The sequence below is a fragment of the Coregonus lavaretus genome, assembly GCF_964263955.1.
Source record: "Coregonus lavaretus genome assembly, contig: SUPER_35_unloc_1, whole genome shotgun sequence".
In the NCBI taxonomy this organism is placed as follows: Eukaryota; Metazoa; Chordata; class Actinopteri; order Salmoniformes; family Salmonidae; genus Coregonus; species Coregonus lavaretus.
Window position 1 is genome coordinate 5,259,866 of NW_028167181.1, and position 14,789 is coordinate 5,274,654.

Consider the following 14,789-nt stretch of genomic DNA (forward strand, 5'->3'; position numbering starts at 1 on the left):
AGTCCTGCTGCTGGGTTGTTGCCCTCCTACGGCCTCCTCCACGTCTCCTGATGTACTGGCCTGTCTCCTGGTAGCGCCTCCATGCTCTGGACACTACGCTGACAGACACAGCAAACCTTCTTGCCACAGCTCGCATTGATGTGCCATCCTGGATGAGCTGCACTACCTGAGCCACTTGTGTGGGTTGTAGACTCCGTCTCATGCTACCACTAGAGTGAAAGCACCGCCAGCATTCAAAAGTGACCAAAACATCAGCCAGGAAGCATAGGAACTGAGAAGTGGTCTGTGGTCACCACATGCAAAACCAGTCCTTTATTGGGGGTGTCTTGCTAATTGCCTATAATTTCCACCTGTTGTCTATTCCATTTGCACAACAGCATGTGACATTTATTGTCAATCAGTGTTGCTTCCTAAGTGGACAGTTTGATTTCACAGAAGTGTGATTGACTTGGAGTTACATTGTGTTGTTTAAGTGTTCCCTTTATTTTTTTGAGCAGTGTAAGTTAGATTGTTGCACAGCTTTAATATCAACTCCACTATGCTAGGATATAGATTCCAAAATTGCTTCCAGTATTTCCCTTGACCTTTGTCAACCTCTGTTTTAGTAATCCAATGTCCAGTACAAAGTATTTTAAATTCAGGGATTTATATTGGGAAGTGAATTGCCCTCTGTCTATATCCAGTGTGACAACAGTCTGTGGGATTGGTCAACTTGTCATTGTTGGATGGAGTGGAGTGGGCCTTTCATTGCCTGGCGTAGATTTACTACTAGAACCACTCCCATTTCCAATAGCAACAGCAAATCACTCTTTCACAATACTACTTTGTATTCTTGTGAGAGTTGGAGGCTCAGAGACACTCACAGTGGTTGTTTTTGTTTGAGGAGACACTGTTTTGAGGGTCAGCAAATTACAACTCATTAATTGTGTGTTGTTAAATTGGGATGTAAAGAGTTCACTGAACAGAGAGACAGAGAGAACAACACCTTCACCAGTTGACTTGAATTGCCTAGGAAGTAATGGGACCACTGAATCTCCACCATGTTAAAAGCTGACTTCATCCTCAAAGCACTGGACTATGACCTGAACTGCGTCGACAAGCACGGTCACATGGTTCTGTGGTACGCAGCTCAGGAGGGTAATGGTCCTATCAATGACCTGCTGCTGAAAACCATGAAGAAGTACGGTCTGAGCACTGATATATCTGAGGCCGCAGTCCCCCAGGCTTTGTGGTCATGATAAATCCGGTCAAGTTCTGGTCAAACACCAGAGAGCAGTCAAGCAGAATGCCTTTTATTGTGCAATTGACCAGAAGGTCACAGGCCACTCGAAGCCACCGCCAGGGAAAGGCCTGCCTCAATTGTTCTGAAAGGACTTGATTGTAGTCCCGTGTAGCTCAGTTGGTAGAGCATGGTGCTTGCAACACCAGGGTTGTGGGTTCGATTCCCACGGGGGACCAGTATGGAAAAAAAAGAAAATGAAAAAATAGAAGAAAAAAATGTTAAGATACAAAACAATAATAATAACTAATGTATGCACTCACTAACTGTAAGTCGCTCTGGATATGAGCGTCTGCTAAATGACTACAATGTAAGTGTAAATGATTTACAAGCCCCTTCCAGCACACCTCTGGGCAAAGTGGGAGAACCACTATAAAACAGTGAAGCTGCCAGAGGCAAAACCTGAGACAAAGAAGGCCTTGACTGGAGGGTCTAAGGAGGGCAAGACAACCTCCCCATCTAAGGACTGGAAGCTAGACATGAGTCTAACTGAGGCCTTACTGGGACAGATCAGCCTTTCCTACCAGCTGTGGCCTCCTTCCTCACTCTGCCCCCGCAGGAGGACATCTCAGCTGGGGGCCAGTCCCACCGTGGAGGCACTGCTCTGCCAGTGCCTGGGGAGGGGAAGGAAGTTGTCCCTGGGTGCCATCAGCGACAGCCTGCTGAAGGAGAGGATGGGCATGGGTGCGCTCTTCCGCGGCTGCAGTGTGCCCATGATCAGGATGGGGGTGGAGCTAGCCAGCAGGAGCTCCATGACTATAGGGCTAGAGGGTAGGGGGGGAGAGTAGGGTCACTCCTAAACCACTGGTCAGGAGCCGAAAAAGTAAAGATAGACAGACATAAATGTATGCTTTGCTTATCTGAAGGTTTAGTGATGATGATGAAAGATGGATGGTAGTTTTTGTGTGATGGAATAGCGTGCGATATTCAATATATTCAAGTTTGCTGTGTCTGTATTACAAAGTGAATGCCAATCATCGAGTGGGACAGATGCAGAGGGTTAGTTTGTTTGTGTATACAACTTGACTTGGAATGTTTGAATGTTAAGTCTTTTGTATGAAAATAAAATAAATACTGTCTTGTGAATAAAATTGCTCAAATCCAGTATGGGCATTGACTGTGACTTCCATTGAATTTTGTCTTTGCAAACATGCAGTATCTGAAACGTTCGAAAATAATACGGTGCACTAAACAAACACAACAGCAGGTGGTAGTAATGGGTAAACGGCGACCCCATAGATTTACGTGATGGCGATGGAGAGTTGACGTTTACGGTTTATAACCAATAGCAGCGAACCTACTCACGTTTGAATGAAGAATAGGCGGTTGACGTTTACTGCTGCATGTTTGTTTACTTCTTTCAAATACATTTTATTTTGGTAAGTAGCTGTTCATATTAACCATATGAAATAGCTCTGACTTTTATCTACTGCGCTTTGTAGCCGAATAATTTAAATAGGGTCACGTTTCATAACGTTAGCGAGTAACTCTAACGTTAGACGCTAGCTACTGTAGCTAACTAGCTAACGTCAACTTACCTAACGTTACACAAATGTGAACTTCAAATTCTGCATTAACTCTGTCCTTTAACACAGTGAATAATATGCTCAATGGTAGGCGTATTAGCTAAGTTAAGTCAACGTAATAACGTTAAATATTCTGTAACCCATCAGCTATTTTACGTTCCCTAGTGAACCAGTTACATACTGTACATCAGGGGTGTATTATTTCCAGTGATTCTGTTGCAAAACGTTTCTTAAACAGAACGAAACGGGGAGGAACCTACCTGAATTTGTCCAATAGAGACTCTCGTTTTAGTTGTAAACGAAACGTGTTGCAAATTATTGGTGGAATGATTACACCCTAGGGGTGTGTTCATTAGTCGGATTCAGTTGCAGAATGTTTCGTCTGTTGCGAAACGTTCTACAACGGAAACCATTTACTCCAAACCAAAAACATTTTCCCACGAAAACGAGAGTTTCTATTGGATACATTTTGTTCAGTTTGCTGATGGAATCCGACTAATGAATACACACCAGCATTTTGTTTAAAAGCTAGCTAGCCAGCCAAGTTGGTAACAGGTCGGATATTGCTCCAACAATAATACCAGGTTGTTTGTATTCTGACAGTAGCCCAGCCACGCAAGCTATCATCATGTCCACGAGAAGATCACTACCATAGTGCCCTCGAAGCTCATCACTAAGCTAAGGACCGTAAGACTGAACCTCTGCAACTGGATCCTGGACTTCCTGACTGGCTGCCCCCAGGAGGTGAGGGTAGGAATCAGTACATCCGCCACACTGACCCTCAACACAGGGGCCCCTCAGGAGTGCGTGCTTAGTCCCCTCCCATACTCCCTGTTCACCCACGACTGTGTAGCTGCGCACAACTCCCAATACCAATATTACGTTTGCCGACGACACGACGGTGGTAGACTTAATCACTGACGACGATGAGACAGCCTATAGCAGGGATGGGCAACATTGATGGGGGTGGGGGCCACAAAAAAACGGAACTCATCAAGAGGTGGCGTGTGGGTCTGCGTACCCACATCCATATCCCCCCCCCTTGCGAGCAAAACATTTTAGCGGCCCCCCTCGTGACAGCGAAGATAAAACGTTTACGTTTTAAAGTTCATTTCATGCAATTCTACACATTTTGTCATGGGGCGGAGAGAAACATGTGCAGTTTTACAGCTACTTTCCTGCAATTCTACATATTTTGCCGTAGGGTGGAGGCAAATGTTTGCAGTTTTTAATATGATAACTGATGATCAATGGGCCCCACCCAGTCGGTAATTCTACCTTGCTTACTACAAGTTTAGATAGTTGGCCGCTAGACTAACTTACCAATCTAAAAATGTTTTGCTGAAATGGGCTAATTAAGTGACTTCTGATGCACAACCACATTTCGAAATTGCACCTTGTGTATTCTATCATTCTAACTCAACAGTTAGTTGAGACCCCAACTTTTTAATTTGTATTGGTCTGCGGGCCTACAAAAGGGGGGCGGCCCGTGGTCCGCCAGTTGCCCATCCCTGGCCTATAGGGAGGAGGTCAGAGACCTGGCAGTGTGGTGCCAGGACAACAACCTCTCCCCCAACGTCAGCAAGACAAAGGAGCTGATGGTGGACTAAAGGAAATGGCGGGCCGAGCACGTCCCCATCCACGTCAACAGGGCTGTAGTGGAGCGGGTCGAGAGCTTCAAGTTCCTCGGTGTCCACATCAATAAAAGCCAATTTATGCTTACTCCAGAAATGCCACCCGGAGGCTCCGTACGGAGGGTTTGAGGCCAAATCGAGCTCTGTTCCGCATCGCCGTGCACCTCCCAATTTTTTAAACAATGCCTAGGGCTCTGTATAGCTCCACATTGGCATGATTGGTTGACGGTAGGTGGTGGATGAGAGGTCATGTATGAACAGAAACTCACTTCCTTGACAACTTGCTTCACAACAGGCTGCTATGTGAAGCGCAAGAAGTATGAATGCTCCGACTTCTTGGGAGGCCGCTTCGCAGTAAATATTGTACGGCCACTGCAGATGTCGGATTGACCATGCAGAGCCTTTAAGGTTCTATCATGGTCCAAACACCAACACCGTTCTGAAGAGGGCACGGCTTGGGCCCTCAAAGTCAAAAGGTTATACAGCTGCACGACTGAGAGCATCTTGACCAACTGCATCCGACCGCAAGGCGCTACACAGGGTAGTGCGTACTGCCCAGTACATCACTGGGGCCGAGCTCCCTGCCATCCATGACGTCTATACTAGGCGGTGTAAGAGGAAGGCCCAAAAAATTGTCAGACTCCTGCCACCCAAGTCAGACTGTTCTTTCTGCTACCACACGGCAAGCGGTACCGATGCACCAAGCTGGAACCAACAGGACCCTGAACAGCTTCTACCCCCAAGCCATAAGACTGCTAAATAGTTAGTTAAAGCTGCAACATGTATCTTTTTGGGCGACCCGACCAGATTCACATATAAATGTAGTTATAGATCTTTCATTCTCATTGAAAGCAAGTCTAAGAGGGGGTAGATATGTTTTATGTGCTCTATGTCTATGTTTCCCGTTCCTAAGTTTAGTTTTTGTGCCTTTTACTTTCGGTTTTGTACACCAGCTTCAAACAGCTGAAAAGACAATATCTTTGGTTATTGAAAATATATTTCACAGCGGTTTAGATGGTACAATGATTCTCACCTCTTACCCTATGAGGTCCAGCGACTGCTGGTTCTGTTCTACCTGATGATTAATTGTACCCACCTGGTGTCCCAGGTCTAAATCCCTGATTAGAGGGGAACAATGAAAACAAGTAGTGGAACTGGCTTCGTGGTCCAGAGTTTTGTCACAAACTGAAATTAGGCTAACTATTCACATTTTAGCAAGCAGGAAATGGCGGTCCGATTTCTGCATATTATACCTTTTTAAATAGTTAACCAAATAGCTACCCGGACTATCTGCAATAACCCTTTTTGCACTAACATTGACTCACCACATACACTGCTGCTACTGTTTATTATCTGTCACTTTATTCCTACCTATATGTACATATCTACCTCAATTACCTCGTACCCCTGCACATGGACTCGGTACTGGTACCCCTTGTATATAGCCAAGTTATTACCTCGTACCCCTGCACATGGACTCGGTACTGGTACCCCTTGTATGTAGCCAAGCTATCGTTACTCATTGTGCATCAACCATTATTTGTATTACTTTATTATTTCTCTACATTGTTGGGAAGGGCCCGTAAGAAAGCATTCCTGTTAGTCTACACCTGTTTACAAAGCATGTGACGAATAACATTTGAGTTGAAGTGGATTTCATGTCTTCCTATTGCAGTCTTTCCCCCCCCCCTTCCCTTCCCTCCCATTCAAAATAAAATGATAAGCTGCAACATGTAATCTTGTAGAGTGACTTTGAAGTATCCATTGAGGCATTTGGTGCATATTGTGTGATAGAAAGATGAGTTCTAGACTTTTCCCACAGAGGCAACCCATTGCACTCAGGAGTTGAGACAGGCACTTAACCCATCAGATTCATTCAACTCTAGATGTGACAAGAGAAAAGCATGGCAGGAGAGCAAAGCGCAAAATGTTAACATTTTATTTACAAAGTTTGTTCTTAAAAAATAAATAAAAATGTAGCTACAACCGTGATTTGTGCAACAGGCAGCCACACAATCATAGCTCGCTAGTCGCACAGTTGCTATAAAAAAAAGAAAAAAGATAAAGCAGACAAAAAGAAGAGGGGTAAGAAATAAACCCAACATAAAAAATGTATTCATTCATCCAACAAAATATTAAAAGCACAGACCCAAAACTAGATATCAGTCCCAAAGTCCTCAGGCAGGTATACAGAAAGGGGGAGTTGACAGTGAAATTGTGGGATGCGGAGTGGTGCGCTGCTTGAGAACCTTGGGAATGGCTCTCGGTTCCATAGGGCACAGGCAGCTCCACTCTAACCACCCGTCTGGTACAGTCTTGCCCCACACAGGGGCTCAAAGCTGGGGGAGAGACGTGGAGTAGGCAGGGTGGGTGTCAGGGTGGAGAGGGAAAGGGAAGGGGTTGGTAACTTGATAGGCTGTCGTTTTTTGCTCATCGTCGTCAGGCTCTTGCTTTCTCTTTTCTCCTTGGACAGCCTCTACTTCTGGGAGAAATGGGAAAGGGTCATTATACTATAAAGGTACTGTACTTAGTAAAGCATCCAAACGTGAAACTTTTTAACATGAGCTTGTGACAAAGTATGAATGACGTACCATCTTCGTCAACTTCACCATCAATGCCAAGGTCTTCATCCTGGAGAGAAGGGACAGAGCAGGTCAGAATCCACAGAGCTCTCAAACCATATCCCCCCCTGTTGATCTTTTAAACTATTGAGTCACAAACAAACCAAAAAGGGCTTTACTGCCTTATCTCCGCTGATCTCATCATCCTCCTCTCCTACTACTCCCTCCTCTTCATCACCATCCTCATCAAAGTCTTCCTCCTCTCCGTCCTCATCCTCTCCTAAAAAACAATTACCCCACCTCCATTGTCAGTCATCACACAGATACATGCAGACAAACCCTACAAATACACAATAGAATTGCCTTGCATGACAAAACACCCACGATGTACTAATATGGATTGTAATATATAATGTTTTTATCCGAAGCGACTTAGTCATGCGATACATTTTACGTATGGGTGGTCCCGGGAATCAAACCAACTATCCTGGCATTGCAAGCGCCATGCTCTACCAACTGAACTACAGAAGACCCCCATTCTCAACTCACATCTGCGCTTCCATTTCCTCAACACAAAAACTAAATGGCTGCCCACCCTCATCGTCGTCATCGTCCACCTCTCCGTCCGAGTCGGTTGCCTCCCGGTCCTCCACGTCGTACCCATCCAGGTAGGTGAGTTGAGGGAGCAGCTTGAACACACTCTCCCTGTAGTCGTTCAGGTTGGTCACCTCACAGTTGAACAGGTCCAGAGACTTCAGGCTGTCCAGCTTTTTCTGTGGGACCAAATGGGTCAAAGATCTATATGGGGAAGTGTCATTTGAGGCATAGCCTGAGACAATGAGATGGTGTCACACTGTATTGTGCTCTACCGGGAGTTTGGTGTACCTACCAAAGGTTCCAATGTGCTGATGTCCTTCAGTTTGTTCCCGCTTAGATTTAGATGTGTGAGGTTGGGGAGTTTCTCTGCTAGCACGTCAAGGCCACCAGAGATTCGGTTGTCACTGAGTTCCAACTGCAACATAATGTGAAGATATATCAGTCACTTCTGTCTAAACGCCCAAACAAGTAACAGTCTTTCAGAAAACAATGACTGTCCCAAATGGAACCCTATTCCTTACAGAACATAGTGCACTATTTTTGACCAGGACCCACAAAAGTAGTGCACTATATAGGGACTAGGATGACATTAGGGACTAACCATGGCTCCTTCTACCCCCACAGCCAGAATTGAAGTTATTTTTCAAAAGAAGTAAACACAAATGTCACTTTTACTGGAATAAGCTTGTGTAAAATAATAATAAGCAAAACGTTACCTTTTTGAGTTTCCCAAGTTTGGGAAGGTTGGAGACTGATATTAAGCCAACGTTTATCAAACTGAGGAATTCCAGATTGACGAATTCTGCTGTGAGGCCTTTGATTTTCCCTTCATTTGATCTGCAGTTGTCCAGGACAAGTTCTCGTACCTATAAGGATAAAATACCATTTGTAAAATTGAAATCCATGTAATTCAAAGAAAAACGTAAGCATGCATTGTTTACAGATGCATTAAACACATGGGTAATGCACACATATTATAACGTTATTTTATGCATACATGTAAAAGTGGTGTGGAAAACCTGTTTTAGAATGGTCACATGTTGGCAACAGTAACTAGCTGCATTAAAAAAACTAAGCTTGAATATAAACTAAAGGATGGAAAAAGTCCAATACACAAAATATGGACCGCATTAATAGGAGTTTCTCCTGACTTCTGTATGAATCCTTCAACTTCTCAGTTCCTAGCTACAAAATGTTACATTTAATAATTGAAAGAGCAGAGTTCACGTTTAATAGTCAGGGACAGTCATTGCGCAACCAAAAGGTTGATTAAAAAGGTTGAATAAAGTTAACGTTGAACATCAAAGATCATGATTTGCACAGTAACAAAGTGAAACATTGATAAGGCTGTCGAGTGGAGCCATCAATAAAAGTATTTGGTTGCATTGTTTTAATGTCGAGGCACCGCAGTTGTTTCTTTGAAACCGCTGCCACGAGGAAGAACCGCACAATACAGTTCTACCTTCACTTGGCCCGCTGATGCAGTCACTAAAGATACATGCAATGCTTTTTGTTAGCAAGCTCGCTACAGGCTAGCCATTGCCCTTTTAAGCGCTGCCGTGCAGTTGAAGAGCTGCAAGAGAAGCCTGCCTGCCCGCCATTAACTACCCTACAGCAACGGGAAGGATTGCAAATATACTCTGTAAAGCTAAAACAATTTTGGGGAAATTGATTCACTAGCCGTCGAGCGAACGACCGATAGGACAGTTTGTTAGAAATTAGAAGGTTGCAACTGCAGCCCGCAAATCGGGGCGTTTCTGCATCGGGGCGTTAGCCTCCCGAGTGGCGCAGTGGTCTAACATTTTTACATTTTAGTCATTTAGCAGACGCTCTTATCCAGAGCGACTTACAGTTAGCGCATACATTATTTTATCGAACCCACAACCCTGGCGTTGCAAACGCCATGCTCTACCAACTGAGCTACATCCCCTGCCGGCCATTCCCTCCCCTACCCTGGACGACGCTGGGCCAATTGTGCGCCGCCCCATGGGTCTCCCGGTCGCGGCTGGCTACGACAGAGCCTGGATTCGAACCAGGATCTCTAGTGGCACAGCTAGCACTGCGATGCAGTGCCTTAGACCACTGCGCCACTCGGGAGAGTGGTCTAAGGCACTGCATCGCAGTGCTAGCTGTGCCACTCGAATCCAGGCTCTGTCGTAGCCGGCCGCGACCGGGAGACCCATGGGGCGGCGCAAAATTGGCCCAACGTCGTCCAGGGTAGGGGAGGGAATGGCTGGAAGGGATGTAGCTCAGTTGGTAGAGCATGGCGTTTGCAACGCCAGGGTTGTGGGTTTGATTCCCACGGGGGGCCAGTATGAAAAATAAATATAAAATAATGTATGCACTCACTAACTGTAAGTCGCTCTGGATAAGAGTGTCTGCTAAATGACTAAAATGTAAATGTAATGCATGTGGGCATTCCTGCATCTGCAGGAATCCCTCTTTATACTTCTATTGGGCCATTTTTAAGCTACGACTCCAGTACATAGGCGGGAGACGAGCGCTCCAGTACAGTAGATGGAGCTAATGCACCATAAAGTTGGTAGCTAACAGCCGATAACCCCACCAGAAGACTAGCTAGCTATAGCCAAAGATTATGGATATACTGACAAGATGCATGTCTCTCCATCATAACAATGGGAGTCGTTGTCCACAAAGCGGCACGGCGGGCTGTCTAGCCGGTCCTTTCTTTGCTGGATACATCTCATTATTGTAATCCTTTTTTTGTAATCCTTTTTTGAATATTCGATGAGGGTTGTTGACATCAACAGCCTATATTCAATGGAGAGAGATGCTATGAATATGCATAGCCATCCCCGATATGTTTTTTTTTTTCCAAAGTTGCCAGGATGTCACGTGACCTACATATCAGTACACTTAGCTTAAGCATTATGAAACTTATTAGATCAAATAAACCTCACGTAGCAAATAAGCCATATTTTTTTGTTGTTGACCAAATTCGACGCTCATTGACCTCCATACAAAAACTCCTTGCTTTGTGGGCGAAACAACACTACCTGTTGGAGGGAGACAGATTTTCAGCCGAGTTGGGCCTCTCTTCCTCTTTGCTATAGCTAGTACAGACCAGTAGCGCAGAACAATTAGCCAGATATTTCACCGGATGTATAAATGTGAAGTATCCGGTTGGAGTTTCCACTCACTACCAAATAAGGTGGTGAGAGGAAGCCCAGTGGCCGGCAGTGGGAGAAGATGGATTTTGGCTGTTAAACATTTGAGCTCCATACAGTATTGTTTCCAAAACTAGAATCTGTAACAGACAGTGGACTGCATTTTGTAGACTTCACCCTTTGCCAAAGTTTCTAAAAATGTAGTTGTTTAGGAGTGCAAGGGCAAATTCAGTTATTGCACACTTCAGAGTAGGCGTTCCATAACAGAAATAGGCAAATAAATGCTAGATGCAGGAATACCCACATGCAAGATGCCCCCGAAGAGGATAGAAAAATTAGGGGAAATGGTGGCAAGTAGTGTGGACGAAATGGAGAAGCAACAGCTGTGCGATCAGTATGGGTGACCGCTCTGATGATATGGAGCGGGAGGATGAGGCTCAAGGATCTGAATGGTCTGTAGTGGAAAGACATAGGAAGAAGAGAGATCATGATACTGAAAGCAGTGGAGCGGCTAGTGTAGAAAGTAAAAAGAGGGTCAAGGTAGGAAGCTAAAGTAATATGTCGGAGTGGAAAGTTGTGGAGTTTGAGACCATAGGGCCTCATTTACACCCTATCTGACTAACGCTGTAGAGAAAGAGATAAGTGAAGTTAAACTCGCCCGGTTGATTGGAAATGGTAGATTGCTAATTTTTTTGTGGTAGCCAGGCTCAGCAAGGGAAGATTCTGCAAATGGAAAAACATAATGGGAAGAAGATTAAAAGCCATGTAGCCATGTACCTGGTGCTTATGCTAGGTTAAGGGGAGTCATCACCTGGGTCCCAATATCTATGTCCACAGATGACATTAAAGAAAATGTGAAGGGAGGCAGAGTGATTGAAGCCAAAATGTTGATCAGTAGGAAAGAGGGTCAAAGAAATGAAAGCTTAACAGTGATGCTGAGGTTTTAGAAAGTCTTGCCGGGAAAAGTACAGATAGGATTCCTTAGTTTCAATGTTAGAGAATGACCCATATGCAGCGTTTTAAATGCCAAAGCATGGGACATGTAGCTGCTCAGTGTAAAGGAAAGATGTGCCTAGTGTGGAGGGGAACATGATTACGGTGACTGTGGTAGCAATGTGAAGGTTAAGTGCTGTAATTGTGGGGGAGAACACTTGGTGGATGCCAGCTACAGAGAGAGAGAGGCTAGAAAGGCTCAGAGATATAGGACCAGTCATGATGTATCATATGCAGAGGCTGTAAAACAGATTGGTAGAACTAGTGTGATGATGGAGCTTACATGGATGTACCTGTAGTAAGTGGACCTAATGTTGGTTTTTTTTTTTTTATGGTCCTAGCATGGTTTCGAGGCCTGTTCAGAAATCTTGTGCTCATGAATGTGTGATGTCAGGACACTTTTATAATGAATAAAGTTGACTTCATAGCTTTTATTAAGGTATCAATACGACTTGGGTTGTGGAAAGCAGAAATGCCAGGTTGAAGGTTATTGTGGAGAAGGCAAAAGAGATATTGGGGGTAACAGGTGTTACTGTTGAAATAGTTGACATGCTGAACAATCCTAAGGGTGGAGTGTCTCAGCATTATATAAATAAAGTTTAATGGGGTTGGGAAGTGTTTTTTTTTTAGGGGGGGGGGTAGAAGTTATTTGGTTTTGAATTTTATTTTCATGGTAGTACAGAATCATGATTGAGCGTACATGCCAGCACAGTAGGTGGCGGCATGCACTTAAAACGTTTGTTTGCGGACCGCCATGATATCATAGAAGTACGCCCCGAATTGCGGGCTGCAGTTGCACACTGGTTATTAGTAAAACAAAGATGGAGTTCCTTTCTCTAGCGCTTCAAAAGACGGCAGAATGACAACATGGCGATTCCTGAGATGCAGTTCTCAAAACTCTCCGAAGAAGAATGACTGTTTACATGCAGTAATGACGTAAAACATATCAATTCAAATGTATTTAATGTAGAATACCTTTATTAATGTTTGCATGAAAAGCCAGAGCGGGTCGAACGGAGTTTTAGCAACCCACACACCAAACGCCTTTTGCTCGGTCTCGTGTCATTCAGGCCGGCTATTTCACAAGCCGGCGAACAACATGTTATTAGTACATTGTCTAGCCTATACATTAGAAATGTCTAATTATAAACACAACATACAAAATATCAACACTGAACGTGGAGGTTGTTGGCCAGTTTCAATAAGTATTTTGATCTCTTTCGTGGTAGTTGCGAGGAATAATATGGCTGGAACCAAACATTCGTTGACCGCTCGCAACAACAGTTTACATTTAGGCTATTGTTTATTTCACACAATGTTGAGTATAACGCTTCTATGGACGTCAACCTCAACACGTTCATGTATTCGTAACCAATCAACTCTTACAGTTAAGAACGACTTGACTTACTACCACCGATTTCTGTGTGCTAGCTCACCAGCTTAGCTGAACGGGAGTTAATTTAGCAGTCACTTCTGAACCTGAAAAGGGGCAACTTCTAAACGTTATGCAGCGAAAACAGCCAAACATATTAATCGGACTTAAGTAACCACATTGTGGGCCTGTTACAATACATAGATGTCTGATTTGACAAATATCCACTTTGTTAGGTCAGATTTGTTGAATGTGCGCCAAACTGGTCAATGGAACGGTCTGCATTCCATTGACTCCTTTACCGTATCTACACAGGCGATGTTTTTCCACTCCTCATTTGCCCGCCGTTTGCTGCAATAGCCCATCCGTGACAAGGATCGACGAGTTGTGCGTTCCGAGATGCTGTTCTGCACACCACTGTTGTACTGCGCCGTTATTTGTCTAATTGTGGCCCGCCTGTTAGCTTGCACTATTCTTTCCAATCTCCTTCGACCTCTCTTATCAACGAGCTGTTTACGCCCACTGGACTGTCGCTGACTGGATGTTTTTTGTTTGTCGCGCCATTCTCGGTAAACCACAGACACTGTCGTGCGTGAAAAGCCCAGGAGTGCTGCCGTTTGTGATATACTGGATCCGGCGCGTCTGGCACCGACGATCATACCACGCTCAATGTCCCTTAGGTCACTCTTTTTACCCATTCTAACGTTCAATCGAACAGTATAACTAGATGCCTGTCTACCTGCTTTATATGGCAAGCCACGGCCACGTGACTCACTGTTTGTAGGAGCGATCCATTTTCGTGAACGGGGTGGTTTACAATGATGTGTATAAACCCTGGATGACTAACAGGGGGTACTGTATTGAAGCCACCGAGCAGCCATCTTGGCAGTCCTCCTCAATTGTAAAACAGTACTTTGGAAGCTATAGAAATGCATTTATTAATGTCTACATTTGTTTTTGACACATGTATTCTATTACAGACAACTTAATGCATACCTAAAGTGTATATTATGCGAGCTAAACATGAAAAAATATTAAAACATTTTCCTTAAAGTATTTTTTTTTTTAGAGTACTAATTTTACTGTCCCCACTACAACAAAACAAATACTTAACTGTACATAGAATTTTGTCCTTGAAACATAAAATTGAAATACTGCAGAATCCCATTCATTCCTATGGAGGACTGCTCCTCCTATGGCGTGCCAATATGGCCGACCGGTGGTGTCAAAGCCTCTCAATGGCCAATAAATAGCATCAGCAATCCAGGGTTTATATACGTCATATAAACTGACTAGTGAGTGTATATAACAATCAGCTTTAACTCGCCAGAAAATAAATTAGTTTATGAATATCAAACCGAACAATGTAACATTTTAATGGGATGTAAGGCAAGTAGAAGATGATCTGCGATATTGTATCTGGCAATGGCCCCTCAATGACTTCAGTCGACTGTTAGCAAGCTTGTAATATAAAACGCCGTTACGTTATGGCTAGCTAGCTAGCTAGCTAAAAGGGTGGGGGTGGGGGGTAATGGTAGCTGTAGTGTACAAGATGTGGATGACTAATAAAAACGAGTGAAACATTTTTGTTTGCGTAGCTAGCTAGCTAAATATCAGGGTCCCTACTGAATCGGGAAAAATGTCTAAAAGACTCCACCCATTTATCACAAAAATATTGTGGGACATGCTGTAAAAACAA

At 44.1% G+C, this 14,789-nt stretch overlaps 1 protein-coding gene across 4 annotated transcripts; it reads right to left on the reverse strand.

Annotated features, from left to right (window-relative positions):
• Nucleotides 1–5,781: 5,781 nt before the first annotated feature.
• LOC311110020 (uncharacterized protein) lies at nt 5,782–13,848 on the reverse strand. Of its 4 annotated transcripts, none has more exons than XM_084188540.1 (7): nt 13,393–13,848; nt 8,314–8,463; nt 7,890–8,012; nt 7,596–7,773; nt 7,165–7,280; nt 7,031–7,070; nt 5,782–6,921 (listed from the first exon to the last, which is right to left on the reverse strand). In XM_084188540.1, exons 1-7 carry the CDS (start codon nt 13,786–13,788, stop codon nt 6,773–6,775), a joined length of 1,152 nt encoding a protein of 383 aa, XP_084044666.1. In that variant the 5' UTR covers nt 13,789–13,848; the 3' UTR covers nt 5,782–6,772. The 4 variants fall into 4 exon arrangements, with proteins under 4 accessions (XP_084044666.1, XP_084044667.1, XP_084044669.1 ...); XM_084188541.1 differs by having other exon boundaries at nt 5,965–6,918; nt 13,393–13,832; XM_084188543.1 differs by having other exon boundaries at nt 6,365–6,918; nt 7,180–7,280; nt 13,393–13,834.
• Nucleotides 13,849–14,789: the final 941 nt, after the last annotated feature.